Source organism: Schistocerca cancellata, chromosome 9 (genome assembly GCF_023864275.1).
Source record: "Schistocerca cancellata isolate TAMUIC-IGC-003103 chromosome 9, iqSchCanc2.1, whole genome shotgun sequence".
Classification (NCBI taxonomy): domain Eukaryota; kingdom Metazoa; phylum Arthropoda; class Insecta; order Orthoptera; family Acrididae; genus Schistocerca; species Schistocerca cancellata.
The window spans coordinates 174,147,834-174,169,787 of NC_064634.1; the positions used below are offsets into that span (position 1 = coordinate 174,147,834).

At 41.4% G+C, this 21,954-nt stretch overlaps 1 protein-coding gene across 1 annotated transcript in view; it reads left to right on the plus strand.

Annotated features, from left to right (window-relative positions):
* The window catches only part of LOC126100556 (peroxisome biogenesis factor 2), a 112,057-nt gene extending 94,117 nt beyond the window's left edge, over positions 1–17,940 (plus strand). The window contains exons 5-6 of the mRNA XM_049911174.1: positions 6,927–7,142; positions 17,686–17,940. Of these exons, the coding sequence (XP_049767131.1) occupies positions 6,927–7,142; positions 17,686–17,769 (300 nt within the window). The 3' untranslated portion in view covers positions 17,770–17,940. The remainder of the gene's footprint in view (positions 1–6,926; positions 7,143–17,685) is intronic.
* The last annotated feature ends 4,014 nt before the right edge of the window (positions 17,941–21,954 follow it).

Here is a 21,954-nt window from a genome sequence, read left to right on the forward strand (position 1 = left end):
CTCTAAGAGAGTGAGCAATTTCTCTTCCATCCCATCTTTGTCACCAATGTAGTGACCAAAACCAACCGTGGGAACACCTCGGGCTGCGGATCGGAGCTGCCAGGTGGGGAAGCCGCTGGTGGTGGAGCACGCACCTCCGGGTAAACACAAGGACGAGTTGGACGACAGACCGACGACAACCGACAACAACCGACAACGACCGAATATGACCGACAAAACAAGGAAGAGAGAAAACAATGGAGACTGTGCTCGACATCTATTGAGCCTCACAGAGAGCATCACAGAGAGCCCCAGAGAGCATCCCAGAGTGCCCCAGGGAGCTACAACACCAAGAAGAATCGCTTCTCGGCTTTTGGCAAGATCAATGTGTAGTATTTGTGGCCCTTAAAAGGGCCGTTTGATGAGAACTACTACTTTCAATGATTATATAAAGTACAATCACCAACAATGTGACAATCTTCCAAAGAAGAAGGACCACTCGCCTTCACCCATAAGTGAATGCTACAATCAGAATTTATCTTACAACGTCTACGACAAGACAAAGACAAACTCTCTTAGAGCAACAGCAGCAGCTCATACGACAGCAGCAGCAGCAGTTGGAGGTCTTACAGACATCGGTGCAGTTGCTCTCACACAGGTCCAATAAGCAGGATTCCCTCCCACCTCATCTCCCAGGTGCCCCGCTTTCAGACACGTTCCCATGTCCGCCGTCGTTCCCACCGTTCAACGATGCAAAAGAGGATTGGGAAACGTACCTGCATCATGTGAAACAACATTTCATGGCCTTTCAGGTGTCGGATGACTCTCTGCAGCGGTCATTATTCTTGTCTTGGGCCTCACCGGACACATGTTTTTTGCTCCGCAAGTTGGCACCGTTGGCCAACCCCGTGGCTCTCTCCTTTCACGAGATCTGTGTGTTGCTAACTAACTGTTAGTCCCAGCAATACCACGTGGTTGCGTCTCGCTTGGAATTCCATCAATACCACAAGCAGCCGGGTCAGTCCTACCATTCCTGGGTGACGGATTTGCAAAGCCTCAGCCGCAAATGCAACTTCACATGCACCAATCAGCAGTGCAAGGCGTCATATGCAGATTCGTTAATTTGGGATGTGGTCATTCAACTGGCGCCCGATCCAGAGGTCCGCACTGCGGCGTTAAAGTTGGACAACCCCTCATTGGAAGACATTCTGTGTATTGCCCATTCCTTCCAAATTCCTCAAGCGTCAAACGTACATCTCATGGTGCGGCCCCAGGTAGCAGCGGTCGAGTCCACTTCCCGATCCACTCCTTCCCGCCGTCGACGGGGCGCAGTCTCCAGAGGGCACTGCCGTCGAGATTCCTTGCTGTCTGACGTCTCTATGGCGTCTGAACCACCGGTTGCCCCTCGACGTCGGCCGCATGCCCCCCTCCCATCGGGCCCCCAGTGCTTCTTGGCCCACACTCGAGCTGACTGTCCCCATCGCTGGAAGACCTGTTCGCTCTGTGAGAAAGAAGGCCACCTTTGATCAGTCTGTCGTAGCCGCTCGACCCGCCCCTGTCCCGCCCCTGCAGGCCAACAGGAGGCCGTCCATGCCTTACACGCAGTCGCCCCTCAGACTGACATATTGGCCAAAATTTAGTCCTCACCCTATGCATCTTTAACGAGGACGTCCGTTTCCAGGTTGATACAGGGGCCACCGTTTCTTTGGTCAATCTGACCGCAATGTCACAGCCATCAATGCCCTTCCCCGTCCACAAAACTTATCTGAACTCCAGGTATTTTTGGGGAAAGTCAATTATTACTTAAAGTTCTTACCCCAAGCCACCCACATCGCGCATCCCCTAAATCGCCTGCGTCGCAAAGGGGTACCTTACACGTGGACTTCTGCCTGTGATCAGGCTTTCACCCGCCTGAAGACGATGCTGAAAACTGCCCCTTGCCTTACGCCTTTCTCTCTGGATCGTTCCTTGGTGGTGACGACTGATGCCTCAGCGTACGGGATTGGGGAAGTCCTGGCACACAGGAATGAGGATGTGTCGGAACAACCTGTGGCACATGCATCCAAGACGTTAACCCCTGCACAAAGGAATTTCTCTCAGATCGAAAAGGAGGCCCTTGCCATTATTTTTGCAGTTCAGAAATTTCACATATACCTGTTTGGGGCACAGTTCACCCTCCTCACGGATCACAAGCCCTTAGTGTCGATTTTTGGGCCCCATTCACACCTCCCAGAATGGACGGCTCAGCGTCTTCGGCACTGGGCGTTGTTCTTGCGTAATTACACTTACACCATCCGCTATAAGCCCACCAGTCAACACACTAATGCAAATGCCTTGTCATGTCTCCCAGCAGGATCCGATCCAGCGTTCGACCAGCAGGAAGTCCTGTGCTTCCACATCGACTCTGCCCGCCGGGAGACTCTCGATGGATTGCCTCTGACCGCTATGCAAATCGCCGTTTCCACATGCGGGGACCCCATTCTGCGGCAAGTCCTCCGCTATATGACCCATGGTTGGCCTCCCTACCTTACCCGACATTTGAAAACTGACTTCAGCCCGTGGCGTCACGTCTCACACAGACTTTCGGTAATAGAGGACGTCCTCCTGTTGTCCACGGACTCGGACGCTCGCCACCGGATCCTGCACTTATTACACCGCGGACACTGGGGGATGTCTCGCGTGAAGGCGTTGGCTCGACAACATGTCTATTGGCCAGGGATCGATGGAGACATTGAGCACCTGGTCCATGGTTGCACAGTGTGTGCGTGTCACCAGGCTAGTCCTCCACAATCATTCGCGCCCTGGCCAACACCCAGCCAACCCTGGGACAGGATCCATGTAGATTTTGCAGGCCCCTTCTTAGTCTCCATGTGGCTCCTCATCGTGGATGCCTATTCCAAATACCCATATGTGGTCCGCATGGCGTCCACCACCACTGACGCCACCCTCACCGCCTTGGCCCAGGTGTTGGCTATTGAAGACCTTCCTCCCACTTTGGTCACAGATAATGGGCCCCAATTCACGGTGTCCTCGTTCCAGAACTTCTGCTCAGCTAACGGTATCAAACACATTCGCTCTCCCCCCTTCCATCCTTCATCCAATGGCGCGGCGGAACACCTGGTCCGCACTTTCAAACAGCAGCTGATGGAATCAGTGGAGCCATCAGCCACCACCTCGGTCTTCACCTTTTTTCTAAGCACCTTCCACACTACACCGGTGGCTGGTCATAGTCCTGCCGAACTCCTTCACGGGCGACAACCTCGGACCCTCCTCCACTTGCTGACACCATCCCCTTCTGGGCCCCACTCTCGCCCCTCCCAGCGCTACGCCCCGGGCAAGGCCGTGTGGGCCCGTTCCTATGGCAGCACACCTGCATTGACACCCGCTACGGTGATGGCAGCTCATGGGTGGCGTGTGACGACTGTACAGACACACAGGGGGCTCAAGCGTCACTACCATAACCAACTCCACCCTCGGGCCCCCACCTTGATTCCTCCCCCACCGCCTTCCCTGCTTCTTGGTGCAGACACGCCCCTCGAGCCCTTCCCTTCAACCTCCATCTCCTCGCCGGCTCTGCAGACACCCCTTCCGCCTCGCCAGGGTATAGAGACGCCCTCATACCTGCTGCCCTCTGGTGACACCTTGATGGATGCCGCAGACAGTCTGCCCTCCCCTTCCCCAGTGGTCCCTCTGGACGTATCACAACCTCGGCATCATCCGGGGCATTTCCGCCCCTATGCACCAATTTTGGGGGGGAAGGATCTAGTACCTACCGCCGTGGAAGTCAAACATGCGCCAGAACAAATGGATGTGGCCAGCCCATAGAGGGCTCCGCGTCCGCGGCGGCTCTTCCACGCAGCGGCTCTCGTGCAGCGAGGGCGCCACTGCTACACCATGTGCAGACTGCGGCCAATAGCCGCTCCCTCCGGTTTCGTATATAGGGACCCGCTCTGCCCTAGTCCAGTCAGTCTGGTACTCGCTCTGGATTGCATCTCTATCTCGGCGGTACTGCGTTCTGGTCATTGCTCGTTGTTGACATTTGCCTGGTTCTGGTTCCGAGTGGATTTACTGTTGGTGTTTGGTGTTGTGGTTTCTACAAGCCTCCGTTGTTTTATCTCTTCGTTGTTTTGTCGGTCGTTGTCTGTTGTTGTTGGTTGTCATTGGTTGTCATTGGTCTGTCGTCCGACTCATCCTTGTGCTTACCCAGTGGTGCGTGCTCCACTGCCGGTGGCTTCCCTGCCTGGCGGCTCCGATCCGCAGCCCAAGGCGTTCCCGCAGTTGGTTTTGGTCACTACAGTAGAGATAGTGTTTATGTCTATGGTGTCCTCCATGTTTGAAGAGGAGTTACACACCAATGCAGTGTGGCCTTACTTTTGACACTTGTTGCAAACGGCCCAATGCTTAGGGTATGCAGCACACTCGTGGTGGGTGAAGGAGTACAGGCAAGATGGAAAGGGGGCACCTGGCTGCTGCTGTTGTGATGCGGCCTGTTGCTGCTTTTGCCATAACCGACACTGACCTATGTGATGGTGAGTTGAAGATTGTACTGCTGCAATGGATTTCCAGTCATCCTGAGCACTTACAGAGTGCCTAATAGGGGTTGGTTGAGCAACTTCCATTACCTCCTCCCCACACAGCTCTCTGGTTGCCTGCAGCTCATGCCACTTTAACACATTGTGCTATATTGAGCACATCCGTGAACACCGGATTCTCACACTGAAGTGCTTTTTGATGGATTTCCCCATCTCGGGCCAGACGCATAATAACATCAAGCACCATGTGATCAATATAGAATTCATGATGGGTGCTAGTGACAAATTTACAATGGTGGCTCAACCCATGTAATTCTGCAGCCCAGGCTTTGTAAGATTGGGTTTGGTGTTTCTGACAGTGGTAAATTTCCACACACACCACAGTGACATGTGTACTGTCACAGTAATAGAATGAGAGAAGCTTGCACATTTCATCAAATGATAAGCTGGCCAGTACATGCAACAGTGGAAGTTGGCACAACAGCAGATAAGCTAGGAAAGAAAGAAATCCACAGATTTGCATTGCCCAGGCGAAAAACCTGGAAATGTTGGTGTAACCATATCTTGTAGGAGTCCCAAACTTTAGCCAATTCATCATATGCCAGGAGGGGCAATGGTTGCACTGATGGAAGAGTAACCTGCCGCGAACATGCGGATACCACTTGATTGACAGTGGTGGTGAGAGCTCGCTGTTGTTCCATGCTGGGCAATGAAACGTTGGAGTATTCCTTCAAGATGCTTGTCAGGTGACGTAGCACTGACACTAACACATGGAGAAAATGTGACCTGGAGAAAATGTGACCCTCACTCGTCACCAAGTTCGTTATAGCAAATATGATAGTATTCCTTCAAGAAGCTTGTTGGGTGACTTAGAACTGGCACTAACACACGGAGAAAATGTGATTCTCACTTGTTATCAAGTTTGTTGTAGCAACAACAAACACAATTTATGGAACATAGTTCTTTATAGAGCCAACATAAGATACAGTGAAGTACAGGTTGCACACAGCACTAAACAAATTAACTGGACAACAGTAATACAGGTTACAGACTAGGCTGAACATTCACTTGCAGTTGTGTAAATAATACTGTTTCTTTGGTGGCTCACCAGTGTGTGCCAGGGGCCGACCCGCCTCTATAAGCAGGCCTGTGAACTGTATGGATGTGTGATCTCTGAAATCAAAAGCATCATGAGTGAAGGTATATCAGAAACCAGCCACTTCTGCTGATGGTGGAAGTTATCGATACTGAATATTTTAGGTGGTACAATTGGAAGCTATCGTTAGTGAATATTTTAGGCTGTACAAGGTCTGATATGTTCTGTACTTGTAGGTAACATGTTTTTAACCTGCTTTCATTTGCTAATAAGTAAGTGCCTGACACACCAGTGTTGGTAGTGTCACCTTGAAAAACAGTACGTAGTTGTGTCCAAGTTGGAGTTTACGTCTTTACGTGTTGTGACTAGTTGTAGAAGATGGACCATTACATATTACAGGAACTTGCAGATATAATTTAGTGTATGATGCTGCAAGATAACCTGCAGAACCAAACTATCTGTAAAAAAATTGTCAGAACAGGTATCTTCCTAATTGAAAGAAACTTATTGCTGTGGTAGAAATTAGGTTGTTCAACCACAGAGAGATGATGATGATGATGATGATGATGCCCGGTAAAGAGTTGTTCATTTGGTAGAATTTGAGGAGATGTTATTGGATCATGTGGGAACACATTCATAAAAATACACTTGTCACCTTGCCCATAAAATACTGATTTTGAAGAATACAATGTGGAGAATGCAGGTGGAGCATCGATTACACACTAATCATAAAAGTGGGCAAGCAATGGGGCTAAATGATTTTGAACCCAGATTTCAGTTCTGTCAAAGGATTATCCTGCACACTACTCTAAGTGCTGAACCTGTTGCAGATTGTATCATTCATGGATGAGGCGTCTTTCAGTCATGATGATTTTTTTCAAAGCCGGGAGTGATGGAGAATATATTTCATGCTCGTCTCAGGTCACAAACCTTTATTCTCTGTCAGTTGGTGAACAGGAATTGTACAGTTATATGTACTGAATTTGGCAATCATCATTTTGAACCCTTGTTATGATCAATGTGTTGCTATAAGATGTGAGTTATTTATATGAATAAAAAATTAAATACTCATTTCTGCCCTTGGGTTCATACTACAAAGCACTCAGTTTAGGGATTTCTACTGCCTGTATAATTTTGACTGTAGAGGTTTGAGACTTCTTTTTTTTTAAACTGAAATCCATTAATATTTTGATAAGAGCCCTCACAAATTTCAGTAGTTGAATAGAACTGTATGGAAAATAATTTACCTGTTACAAAGATTTTGTGTGTCATTGGTGTTAATTTCATATAGTAAGTATTATATGTGTGTCTTTTGACAGGAGATTTTAAACCTTGCACTGCCACTTATTAACACTATTACGATACGCCGATGGTTTAACTGGCTAAGAAGAAGTCGGGGTACAAGTGGAAGATATCAACAGCCAATTGTCAATCCTGTTTTTACAACAACAACACGGTGTGCTGTTTGTAATGAGCCTCCTATTCAGCCACAATGTATTGGGTGCACTCACATTTTCTGCTACTACTGTGTGCAGGTGACTATAACTTCATTTTCTGCTTCTGTTCTTTATTAATTTAAATGCTTCCTTGCAGAAAGGTATGTAGACTAGGATTTTCCATACATTACTAGTAAGTGTAGAATAAGATATGTGTTGTAAGTGTACTAAGTGTTTGGCCCTGGTTTTGACAGTGTTTTTGACACAGAAAGACAACAACATCCACTGACATAAAAAACGTAATTTTAAATGTTTTTGAGAAGAAAAGAAAATTAATAGTAGAGAAGGTTAAGACAGCTCTTGAGATAATGGGAAACCAATACTCTTCTGCCACAAATGTGTTGTTCGTTCACTTTATCTTTAGCTCTGAACTCCTTAAACCAGAATCCAGTTTTAATATCTAGTTTTATTATCCAGTTTTATTATCTCTTGCAAGTAAACAGTGCAGCGGTTAAGTATTGCTATAATTGTTGAATATTGTCTCTCCTTCTGTTTACACAAAATATTGAAGTCATTATCTCTGCAGGCTGGTTTAATATTGGTATTTTCTCTAAAAGCAGTATGAAACAAAGTCAAATTACTAACTGACATTTAGATTATTAGTTTACTGTGGTCCTAACTATTTAATACCTTAACATACCTCCAATCACATTTTTTGTATAGTTTGTATCAAAAGAAAAATTCACTTGAGAAAACTATAAATTTACAAAGGACAACATGGCTGGCCAGTAAAACATTGCTTCTGCTAACCTTCACCCCCAACAGCTGCTGTCTATGTTTAAAATCCTCAACCTTTATGTCACTGTATCTGGTAGCACATGCAGTGTAATTCTTCTTGAAGCCAGACATATACTTGACCAGAATATTTTACACAACCTGAAGAAGCTATCCAGCCCATTAGTCAAATATTGTATCTTTAATGTGGTGACTCTTTGCCACAAGTACCATCCGCCAACAGTCCTCTCTCCTAGGATTCCCACATACACACGGCCTCTTACATCTAGAAACTGTAGACACAAGCTCTTCTGATGGCCACTTGAAAGTTTCTCTAAAACTTTTTTATTGTCACCTTTACCCTTCATCCTCACCCCTAAGTATTTCACTTTTTAGTGCCAAGCCTTCAAACAAATAAGGGGGACTGCTATGGAAACCAAGGTGTCCACATCCTGCACTAATCTCTTCATGGACCACATGGAAGAGGAATTCCTCAAGACTGAGGATCTGCTTCCCCAGGCTTGGTACAGATTTATCAATGATATCTTTGTGGTCTTAATTCATGATGAAGAAGAACTCTTTCACTTCCGGCAACAGTTAAACTCCTACTTTTGACTCAAATTCTTCTGGTTCTTTTCCAGATCCAGAGCTGTCTTCCTTAGGATTGAAGCCAACATCCAAATCTCACTCCATAATACCAGTAAGCAACAATACATACACTTTGACAGCTGCCATCCCTTCTATATCGTATGCTCCATTCTGTACATCCTACGTGTCATTGGAAAATGTATCTACTCCACCATCACGTATCTCAAGACCTGCACTAACAACCTCATATGGATTTTCTCTCCCACAGCCTCTCCCCTCCCCTTCCCTCACAGACCTTATCTGCAAACAAAACTCATGGACAGTACCCTCTGCTGAGTAATACAGGTCCCACCTCCAAAAATCTTTGTAAATCCCTCCCCCCCTCCCCTCACCCCTTGTCACTGAGCACCATGCAGACCTTTACTCCAACAAGGCTACAATTTTCTCAATTGAACTACTGAATTTCTCCTTGATGTCATCCCTAAACCACTCACTGTAGCCTTCTGTAGCCATTCTAACCTGTGTAACATCCTCTTCTGTGGCATCAGGTATTTATTACACTGCAACATGAAACAGAAGTTAATAAGTTCAGAATAAAATAAAATAATTTTCCTGAGCCACAAGAAAATTAAAAGAATGGATATAGGCTAAAGGAAGTAGCCAGACAGTAACGGAGGTGTAGTGATTTTATGGAGAGTTGTTAATTGACTTTGCCCATCCATAGGGATCAAAACATAAATGGACACTCGAACCCACACCTAGGTCTGTCAAATGTGTGAATGTGCAAAAAGTGTTGCTCCCTCTTTGGTTAGCATAGGTGGTGTGAAGAAAAGCTCCAGTAGTGTCTGACGAGGATCCCCATGCAATAATTCTGGCAGGCTACAGGCAACTATCATGTGTGGGCATTGACCTGTAAGAAGCTAAAAATGTGTATCAAGAGCTGAGTGTGATTTAACTTACCCCTTGGCTATTGCTTTTTATGTGTTAACATTGTGAACAAAATGTTCTGTTAAGCCATTATAATTTGTATAAAATGGCAAGGTTATTTGTGAATGGCAAATCGCTGGAATTTGGGTGCTGTGAACACAGGTTTGTTGTCCACAGCTGAGGTGCAGGATACTCCTTGGATGGTGAAAATTATGAAAATCTTTTTGGACGGCCACATTGATGCTGACATAATTACCTACAGCAATCTGATAACATAAGGAATGTGAGAAAAGGAGTCCACCACAGTAAACCACTTTCATGGTGCATATGCCCCGGGACAACCAGAAAATCTGGGAGAAACCTGGTAATATTTTCATCCATGAGAAATCTGGGAAAAGACGGGGAACTTGTAGAATTCTGGGATTTTTCATTTTAGTTTTCAGTTAAATTTTTGTAGTTTTGACTGGTAAGAACTGATACTCTAACAAAAAGTTTTACTTTAGCCCGCTGATGCGGAATAATACTGCAGCAATAAAACAGAAATGAGAGAATAATACCAAAATAAAATTTTAGTTGCAAAAAATGCCCATTTAAAGAAAATGCAGTGCACATACAAGCTTCTGCTGACAACAAAATGTGTCAAGAACTATGCAGTAATTTGTAACAACAAACTGCTTTTGATGCCTGTTTTTTGTGTGCCTCATTTCAATGAACATGACTTCACAACTGTTTACATTTTTAACAGGTCACGGGAAAATATTGCAACTGGTGGGTTCAAAAGTCTTACTTTCAGACTAAATTTGCTTTTATGCAGGATGAATTATGTTACATGTGAGACTGTGTGATGAATTTCTTAAATCGCAGAATGTTAGACTCTAATTCAAAACTTAACGCTGAGGACCAGCAACTTAGAAAAATTTCTGACCCACAAGTCCAGCCATCTATGGCAATATGTAAAATTTTACTGGGACATTTGTTTTTGATGCATCTTAACAAGGTAATATATGCTAAAAAGACCAAGTTTCCAGGTTAGTTTTTCATATTTATTTTAGTCCTTTCCTAAGCAATAGAGATGGTGAAATTTATAATCATGCTTGTCGAAAATATTCAGCTGCTGCAATTTAAGCTGTTGCTGCTAGGACCCTGCCTAACCAAACCCTTGGAAAAAAACAGCAGAAAGTTTTGACAGTCAGTATTATATGTGAAAGGTTAGCTTTTCTTGTGGTTATACTGTGTTTATATTAATTTAAACTATTAACTTTCTCTATTTGTGTGTTCATACTACTTAACATGATGTTGCTATTGGCTTACTGCAACACATTTCCAATGCCCTGAATATCTGCTGTCATTGGTTGGTTAGATCATGTAACATGAGCTACGATTGGCTGACAGAAGTGTGTCTCACCATCTTGATGTCAGTGCTGCAGAATCTAGTGTGGTATAATTGCTGGAATTCCAGTTTATACTTTTGTATTACGAAATTTTGCAGTGTAGATTTTGCTGCACTTCAAAGATCTCTCCAAAAGGCATTGTTTTTTGTTGATTACATATCGTAAAGTACTGGAAAGTTCTATACTGGTATATAAATCCTTCGAAGGTGGATGCTGCTGCAACACCTCTAGAATTGATTGGAATGTCTTCCAAGGATTTGGGTAGCCATCTGGAAACAGACTGCTTGATTCCTATTGAAATCCGAGTCTGAGCTCATAGGAAGTTGAGACAGGTTGTCTGCAGGAATATTTTGTGGATAGTAGAGTATAGTTTACTGATAGTGTGATAAATACAAGGCCCACTGATGCAGGCAGTGGACTGTGTGTTCTGGATTACCACATATTGAATTTAACTTTCAGTATAGGTTGTCCACACACAGACATAAATTATCACTTTCTGCTTGAACCTTGAAAGTTGGCAGTCACAAAGTGCAGCTTTTGAAATCAGATTTGGGATGTTGCAAAAATTCTAAATGGGCTTCTACTATATGCATGTTGGTGGGAAAATATTCTGAAAGTATGACAGAAGTATTTGACGAAGACATCACCAATGGGGAAACCGACATTGTACTAAGTAATATAGTTGCGGATTGGTTGACAACATAAATGCCCACTGACAGTCCACAAACTTAGTATCACTTGCCTGAAAATCCAGTGCTAATTGTTTGTGGTTCATTTACCAACCTTCCTGTGCATCTTTGAATGGTTGAAAAGTTGGAAAAGCTGTGCAACACTTGTGAATGTGTGAGCATTGAAAATGTCAAAGCTTTTACCAGTTCATCCCATTGTTGTCATCAGTTTCGTGATTTTCTCTGCCATGGCAACAGTTATTTGTTACACTTACATGTGTACGTCATAACATGAAGCAAAAAGTTTACACTAAAATAAAATAATTCTAATTAGCTACAAGAAAATTAAAAGAACATGGGCAACTAATTCACTGTCCTCCCAGATTAAAGTGAATATGGGCAAGTTGCCAGATAGGAACACAGGTGTATCTTGTTAGACGGTGGTGGAATGCAATGCAGTAGTTACTTAATTTGCTTAGTTGAATAAATATGGCTGGTCATCGTTGTCAAAGTGTAATTTCACTGTAGCATTCTCACACAGGCATAATGACTTGGACAACCGTAAGAGCAGTTTGAATTGTTATCCAGCAGAGTCCATAAATACAACATTGTCATCTAGGGAAGCATTGGTTAAGATCAGAACACAGCATTGGCTGAGACACAGAGATTGAGAACGAGATCGTGCCCACTTAGGGTTAAATAGGATGGCTATTTGGTCTCACATGGTCAATTCGTAAGAGATGCTCTTTTTTTTTTTGTTGCTGATAGTGCCCTCACTTGACTTATACATGATGGCACTCATTGATATTCCACATCTTCCATTGATATGTGTGACAGGGTGGCAAGACCCAATTTCTCATTCTTTCCCCATCTTCTTTCCAGTTTTTAATTGCACCCTTTATTGAATTTCTCATTTGTTTTCTTGTATCTAGCTTTTGTTTGTCACCACTGTCTTTATTTCATCTGTAGACTGAAGCTGGTACAATGCTCTTTGACCTTCTACTCTTTCTAAAGCATCCTCCTCCTCCTCCTTTGATTCCCCTCATCTTTGCAACAGGTGGATGGCTCTCATAATGTTTCCGCTTTTAATGTGTCTTTCGCCAATACTTCATCCCATGAAAATTCTCTCTCTTTTTTAATTTATATTTTTTTCTATCATGTAAAACTGTTTTTTCTTTGTTTCCACTCATCTATCCAATATGTGGGTGACTTGTAATGTTTTGTCTTTTAAATATTTCTATCACCAGTACTTCATCCCATGAAAATAAGTACTGGCTAGCCATTCTCTCTCTCTTTTTATTTTACTTTTTTTTGTTCTTTAATGTAAAACTTGTTTTTGAACTAAACACCATCTTCGAGGAGCACAGTTCTGATTTTCTGCTTGTGTATGCTTCAGTGTCATGTCTACTATTGACCAAAACCAAGTAACTGCAATTTTTGTCAGATTGCCTTCTTTCTGTTACTGGTTATTGGAGATATGTGTCTGTGAAAAACTTTTGTATTTGCACAGAAATTTGACATGTCCATAAAATTCGGTGAAACATATATTCACAGTTCACATACTACACCCAATGAGTGGAGAGATGGATCTAATTAGGGAGTAAAGGTGTCGATTTCAATAGGACAATGTCTCACTACAGACACACAGGTAACAGAAAAATCTGATAAGGACCTGTAGTTCTGCAGACTGCAAGGTATTAATACATCTAAAGTAAAAAACAATACACTTTCTTTTGGACTACAATACATAGAACAGAAGAAAGTGAGCATATCTTTTAAATTTAGATATGTTCTACCAAGCCATGAATGAAAATTTCTTCTATTTTATTAATGCATTTATGAAATGTTTCTGACCAGTGGAGGAAAATTAGGTTTTGTGTCAAATGCACTTTTAATTTTCAAACCATGAACTGAAATGGGAGATTACCGTAGAAAGGTGAACGCTGCAAATTTTTCAAGGTAATTGTTCTACCTTTTATTATCTGAGTGAAGTACATACTTAAAGCACTGTCACACTTCCACTCAACAAATATATTTTTACCAGGTGGCTGGAATATAAACTGATATCAAACTTGCAAAAAAAAAGAATCTGTTGTGCATCTGATGTTTTTGGAGTATCCTCTGATGTCTTGTTTCTTTTATGACATAGTGTAAGATCTTTTAATGTTTTACACCTACGAACATACGGGCTCTCTGCATCATCGTAGCTGCGCAAGTGCAGTGACGCCTGTTTCTGGCACTCTCTGACAACTACTGAAACGAACCTATTTCTAACAGGTCACGGGAAAATATTGCGAATGGTTGTTTGAAAAGCATTAATTTCAAAGTAAATTTCTTTTTATGTGCGATGAATTTCTTAAATCACAGAACGTTTGACTCTCATTTAAAAATCAAGTCTTTGAGGATGTACATTTAGAAAAATTTTGAGCTCATAAGATCAGACATTTATGTCTTTATTAAAAATTTTACTGACACATTTGTGTGATGTACCTTAAAGTGTAACATGCGCAAAAAAGAAATCAACATTATATGTGAAAGCTTAGCTTCTCTTGCAGCTTATTAATCTTCGAGACCAATATTGCACGTGGAAGCTTTGCTTTTCTTGTAGTAATGCTGTGTATGTTTTTTTTTTTTACTGGGTTTGGTTTTCTAAAGGTCTGGGAAGTTCTACGCTGGTGTATAAAACCATAACTATTCAAAGGATTGATAAGTTTTACAGTTCCGAGGAAAAGTATACTGTCACTTAACATGGAAAAAGTGTATTTTCACCCGAGAGAAAGTGTAATTTTAACCGGGAAATCCGGGATTCTTTTTTCTTGTCTGTATACATCCTGGTTAAGTCACTGTTCTTGTATTTGGAAGGCTTTATTCCCCATCCTGATTTAGGTTTTCTGTGGTTTTCTTAAATTACTTCAGGCAAATATTGTGGTGATTCCTACTCTAACACCATGGGTGATATGTCTCCCATCCTTGCCAAACTAGAAATGTAAGTATGTAAATGTCTGCATGTGCAACATCCTTGTAAAAGTGGTCCTGTATGAATAAAACTACTACTGCTACTGCTACTACTACTGCTGCTGCTGCTGCTGCTGCTGCTACTGCTTTTATTATTATTATTATTATTATTATTATCACCACCACCACCACCACCACCACCACCACCACCACCACTACTACTACTACTACCATTACTACTTACTGTTTGGCACTAAGAACCCAGTACCATCTCTTTTCTGTTGCTGTGGACCAAGGCACAGAATCTAATTTTGACATCTAATGTCAAATTTTTCTGTTCATTTGTATTATTATTGTTAGTATTTAATAAATTGTCAGTGCTGTTCTAAAATTACTAGTAAATTCCAATTCTTTAAAGAATTGAACTCCTATGTACAAAACATCTTCATACCTCTGATTATTTTACAAATGAGTTCACGTGTTAAATATTTGTCTTTAAGCATGTAAATGAGAAAAAGTTTACGGAAGATTTCAAATTATCCTTAAAGTCTGTTGGAAGTCGCTAAGAGCTCTCATAATGAAACACTGGATGGATATGAAATAGGTAATTTGTGCTTTATTTTAAGCACAAGCTAGTTTTTCATGCATCTCAATGTTTATGATATATCTCCTAAACTCAAATCAAACAATGGAAAATTCAGGATGAAATGTAACAATATTTGAGAAGGAAAGTTGCTACTTACCATATAGCAGAGGTGCTGAGTCGTGATAGGCACAACAAAAAGATTCACACAATTGTAACTTTCGGCCATTAAGGCCTTTGTCAACAATAGAAACACATACACACACGCACACACACACTCACCCAAATGCAACTTGCACACACGTCTGCAGTCTCGAGCAACTGAAACCACACTGCGAGCAGCAGCACCAGTGCATGATGATAGTGGCAACTGGGTGGGAGTAAGGAGGAGGCTGGAGTGGAGAGGGGGAGGGATAGTATGGTGGGGGTGGCAGACAGTGAAGTGCTGCAGTTTAGACGAAGGACAGGAGAGAAAGGGGGGGGGGGGTTGTGGAAAGGAGGGAAATAGAAAGAAATTAAAAGACTGGGTGTGGCAGTGAAATTGATGGCTGTGTAGTGCTGGAATGGGAACACGGAGGGGGCTAGATGGGTGAGGACAGTGACTAATGAAGTTTGAGGCCAGGAGGGTTACGGAAACACAGGATGTATGGTAGGGAAAGTTCCCACCTGTGCGATTCGGAAAAGTTGGTGTTGGTGGGAAGGACTGAAATGAGGGCTATCATGTTTGGCCGCGTGTTCAGCGACAGGGTAATCCACTTGTTTCTTGACCACAGTTTGTCGGTGGCCATTCCTGTAGACAGACAGCTTGTTGGTTGTCATGCCTACATAGAATGAAGCACAGTGGTTGCAGCTTAGCTTGTAAATCACATGACTGGTTTCACAGGTAGCCCTGTCTTTGATGTGTCATATAATGAGATGATTTTGCAGTTACATTAAGTGATATATTTAGATTTTGCATGAAAAGTGAATTGCGAAGAGAGGTAGTAGTAAATAAGCAATAAACTGAGGTTCTGTTAGATGACAATCAGTTTGGCTTTAGGAAAAACGAAGGCACCAGAGAGACAATTCTGATGCTACGGTTGATAATGGAACCAAAACTAAAGAAAATCAAGACACGTTCATAGGATTTGTCGACTTGGAAAAAATGTTCGACAATGTTATATGGTACAAAATGTTTGAAATTCTGAGAAAAATAGGGGTAAGGTATAGGGAGAGACATGTAATATACAATATGTACAAGACCCAAAAGAGAATAATAAGAGTAGACGACCAAGAACCAAGTGCTTGGATTAAAAAAGGTGTAAGACAGGGATGTACTATTCAGTCTATACATTGATGAAGCAATGATGGAAATGAAAGAAAGGTTTAGGAGTGGGATTAAAAGTCAAGGTGAAAGAATATCAATGATATGATTCATTGATGACATTGCTATCTTCAATGAAAGTGAAGAAGAATTATATGGTCTACAGAATGGGATGAACATTGTAATGAGTACAGAATATGGATTAATAATAAACCAAAGAAAGATGAAAGTAATGAGAAGTAGCAGAAATGAGAACGGTGAGAAACTTAACATCAGGATTGATGGGCATGAAGAAGTTAAGGAATTCTGCTACATAGACAGCAGAATAACCAATGATGGATGAAGCAAGGAGGACATCAAAAGCAGACTAGCATTGGCTTAAAGTGCTTTTCTGGCGAAGAGAAGTCTAGTAGTATCAAACATAGCCCTACTTTGAGGTAGAAATTTTTGAGAATGTACGTTGGGAGCACAGCATTGTATGGTAGAAAGCTTGGACTGTGGGAAAACCGGACAGAAGAGAATCCAAACATTTGAGATGTGGTTCTACAGATGAAGGTCGAAAATTAGGGGTTTGATAAGGTAAGGAATGAGGAGGTTCTGTGCGGAATCAGAGAGGAAAGGAATATGTGGCAGACACTGACAAGGAGAAGGGATGGGATGACCGTTAAGACATCATGGCATGTCTTCCATGGTTCCAGAGGGAACTGTAGAGGACAAAAACTGTAGAGGAGGACCGTTTGGAATACATCCAGCAAATAATTGAGGACATAGGTTGCAAATGCTACTCTGAGATGAAGAGTTTGACGCAGGAGAGGAATTCATGGTGGGCAGCACCACAATCAGTCAGAAGACTTGATGTCTTGCCTGACGATGAACAGCAAAAATGTAGAAAGCGATAGACATTTTACCTTCGATCATTTTGTCTGGGATATCAGTAAGAGAAATTATCTGAAAACAATGTGTAAACTTTACTGGAAGTTGCTAAGTGTTGTCAGTCTCAAATATTGGATGAATGAAGTCCATGTACTTGCATGCCATCAGTTATGCTGCCTCAAGACAAACAAAATTTTTAATTGTAGTACTTGTCTTATTTTGTTAAACTTTTAACATAAGATTATACCTCTTAATGAGTAGATTTTGACAGCATTTTAAATTTTTTAATTTGGTCAGAAATGCCAGAAAATATTGAAAATTGAATTTTTGTTTTTCATGCACTGCAACTGATCCCGTGTTCTAGGATAGCATTTTAGTTATATGGCTGTGTAACATTCGAGAGTATCAACTTGTCATTGCTCTTTGCTGAAATGTTTTGTGAAGGGCTCTTGTAAAATGTGAGTGACATTAGTTACATCATAGTTTAAAGATCACATAGTTTGGAAAGTTTCTTGTTAAAATTAATTTGGTATGAGATTTGAATTTTTTATGTGAACTGATTTATTTTTTCTCTTCACAGGCTAATGTGCTTGCAGACCCACAGTTTGAGTGTCCACTCTGCGGTTTTTGTAGTGATGGTACTGTCAGAAATGTTCCACTGTAATTGTGATACACAGCATAAAATGTACAAAGATGGAAATATTTTCCAATAAAGCTTTTTCAAGTATTGTAGACAGTAATTTCCTCTTTCTATGAAGAAAAGATTGATATTGGGTTTACTGCAATGTTGTTATGCTGTAAGCAGCATTATCAATTTTTAACACCGATGAGGTTTAGGATTACTTGTTTCTAAGTGGTCTTTGTAAGTTTCTACAGCTCATATTGTTGTAAGAAAAAAAAAATTCATTCAAAATCTAAATATGAACTGTCCATTTGATGTAAACCCACAATGGATCCATGTAAAGATCAGTGTATCTGTAAAATCTGACATAGGTAAGGAGACGTGTTCCATAGTGTTACCAATAAACTGATTTCTGCTGATTGCAATATAAAGAAGCAGTTGGATAACTTACTTCAGTTGTTGAAAACTAATTTCAGAGCTATGAAAATGAGAGGAAAATGGTTATCAATAAGGGAAATCACACTGGTGAAAGCTGAAGTTATAATAGTTTTTTTAGGGATCAAAAAATTAAGATAGAAAAATGTATCATAGCTCCTAATGCAACAGGAGTCACAAACCAGTGAAACACGAAGGGAGGCAGACACTGTCTGTGACTGCAAAAAAGATGGCTCTTGCGTAAGCTTATTGTTGTGCGTAGACTTAGAAGGCTGGGTGGTTTGGCTAAAAGGCGGGCAGTTAGTGGTCCAGTTCTATTGACCACCAACAGACAAGTGTAATAAGAGTAAATTATGCTACACACTTACACTGTATGTTCCTTTGAAGCTATCGCCGCCATGTTAGCTGCACCGAAACATTATCAGACTACTGTTTATGTTTGCTGCTTGTTCTTAGTTTCTGTCGAGTGCACACAACAGTTGTTTTAAATACAAGGGGCAGTCAAATAATGTAAAAAAAGTAAGTAAACTGTATATTACTTCAAAAGTAATATGTTTATGCCACTGTGAAATAAGATGGTCAATGCCTTCATGGAAAAATATTTGCTGTTGTCCATGGAACCATGATTGTACCCAAATGTCTTTCCTCAGGGCTCCAAAAGATATGGAAATCACATGGGGAGAGACTGGGATTGTACGGTGGATGTGTAAGGGCTTCCCAGCGGAACTTCTGCATCCTAAACGACCTTGGCAACATGTGCTGCAGAAGTTTTGTTCGGAAGCCGTTACACTTGATCTCTCCCCATGCAATGTCTCTATGTTTTGGAGCCCTGAAGAAAAACATTAGAGGTCATTGATTTGCTTTGGATGAAGAGGTGAACAACCGGGTACAATCATGGTTCTGTGGACAACCGCAAATATTTTTCCGTGAAGGCATTGACCATCGTATCTCATAGTGGGATAAATGTATCAACAATTATGGCAATCGCTTTTGAAATAGTAAACAGTTTGCTTACTTACCTTATGTCCATCTCGTTTTCATTTGACTGCCCCTTAGAGTGAATGTAACAGTGCTTCTGTGAATGACATGATCTCAGAAAGGCATTTTCAGATATTTTTCTAGTCTTAAATGCATATTTGATCCAGTAAAACACCCAATTTTGCCTCATTAATGTAACTTCATTTTTGTTTTGCATTTTGAATAACCAAGAAGAGAAGTATAAAATGTGAGAAAGTTGCTTTCATAATCCAGTATTTTCCTTATTACAGACTGATGAAACTGATGATCAGGCTATTTTTTCGTCTCAAAAATGCAGAGAGCATAATTTGCTGTATTTGGTCGGTTTCCATTACTTCCTTCTCACAACGATTGCCCAGAGAGCTTTCCAGGTTGGACTGATAGGAAATCTAAAGTCAAATGGTAGAAATAAAACCACTACAGTAATAGCAAACAGCACAATCAAAATTCATGTATGTAAAAGAAAATGTCACTTGAATGAGTTCACTTACAAGTGATGTAATTCTTGTACATTTTAGACTATTATCAGAATGATCAGTAAACCCAAAAATGACACAAGCTGGTATTTTTTATCAAAGCACTTCCATCAGAAGCTAATATGCTAATATTTGGGGCAACTAAGATGGTAAACACTGGTGGCAGCACTCTGTCCCCTGGGTGCTACTGGCAGCAGACACAAAATTGGTTATCATGTAGTACTTCTTTTACTTAGTTGGCTGTCACCTCATGAAGCATGTAGACCGTACAAGAGATGATGATGTCTGGTACCCACCTCAGTGCTGAGCCACAGATATGGGCCACACAGTAATGTACTGTGGGTGACTGTATTGATGTTGCTGTGAAGTTGGGCTCAGGAGGTCCCATGTGGTGCCAACTTACATACCTCCATTGGAGACTTGCTGTTGATGAGCTTAGTAAAAAGCCAAAAAGCAAAAGAGGCCATTTTTATGATGCAGAGGTGATACAACTTTACTCTTTCCATTTTTGAATGTATATACAAACCATTTACTACCTCATTTCAGGCGGTATAAAATGGGCAGCAGTCACCAGTATGATGAATTCCATTCTGGAAGTAAAAATATTGAAGATTAACTCATTGCTGGAGACAATTTGTGGGATCCTTTCGATGAAAAACAAATTTCTTAATAGCTGTAGTTGTTGTCTGCTTTGTTTGTGAATGTGATAAGCACTGCATATGAGAATTTTGAGAGTTTGGAGGTGTTCTCATGGTTGTTGAAGCATTGGCCAAAGTTTGTTTTGTAATGGGATACCATATGATATGCCATTACATATGTACCACTTGCACATATGTACCACTTGCCTAACATTTACAACTATGAATGGTCTGTTACCATAATGTCAGACCAATGCTGTCATGTGGTTCACCCCACACTGGTCCACTTATAGCAAGGCTAAGAGTGTTAGCAGAGAACTGGAAGATGACTACCCGGCATTCCCCATTGTCTGTTGCTCAGAGCAGGACACTTGTAACACAGTTTAACTGTTGGAAAGTGGTGAAATAAGTGTTGAGTGATAGGGTGGTGCCTAAAAGTAAACTCTCTGATCACCATTATTGGACATAGTTGAATTCTCTGAGAACTAGTGTTGAATGAATCATGCCCGTTCATGTCCGTGGCTTTCATCAAGAACTCATCCAAAATTTGAGAAGTGCTGTGTCAGTGTGGCAGGGTAGTGATTTGTCTGGAAATTGAGATTTCTCAGAGAGTTCTGAAAAACTTAGTGTATTGGAGACTCTATGAAAAGCTGACCGGTTTGTTGACAGAAAGAAATTTTGTGAGTAATTTTGGTTCAAACATGAGAATCTGGTTTGGAAACGATTGTGGAGTCGCATGAGGAACGGTGAAAGAGTACTTTGAATTGTTGTAATATTTGTTTCTCAGTTACTTCTGAAGCCCTTGCTGACCTAGGGAATCCTCATTAATGCCAGTGGGTTCTCAGGCAGATCAGTTCCCTATTGCACAGTTATGATTGTAATAGAGTGTAAAATGTGCTTGTGAATCAGTCACATAGGTGGATTTAAATTTTTTTAAAAAAGTAAATTTGGATCCACATTTAAACACAGGTCTTGTAAACCAACAATAAATGTTGAGTTTTGGCCCTGTTTTACTAATTTCAGTGCAAAGTAGTATGTTGCTGATTTGCTTGCAGTGTCATCAAGTTAACAAACTCTGAAGTGTCAAAACAATTCAGTTTGAAACATGATGCATCATTTGCTGTCAAAGTCTATTGATATTACAGACCAATGACAACATTTCGAATTGTGTTCCTGTGAGGAACTTGACATTGTCACACAGTGACATGTCAGGGCACAGAATGCTGACAGATGTTGATAATTAAGGAATTTCCAGTGGGGGGAGGGGGAGGAGCTTCTAATTTAAAGAACTGTTAAAAGTATAAATTCTTACTGAGCTTTGAATAGTCATTCATAAGTAACTCCATTTGTGGCAATAAAAACTTGTTAAGAAAAACATGCTCTCACTTACAGCAAAAATTAGTTAAGGGATATTTGGGAATTTCAGGGACATCTTTTGATGAAACAAAGCAGTAGTAGGTTTCATATTGGAACTACTTTGGAAAAGAGCCACAAACACACACACACACACACACACACACACACACACACACACACACACACACACACTCACAAGCTGCAAATGTCAGAATTTCCATGAAGCTTTTTGCAAATGATGCTTTTATGTACAGAAAAGTCATATTGCTATAATACTGTATCGTAATGAAGGGAGACATGCAGAA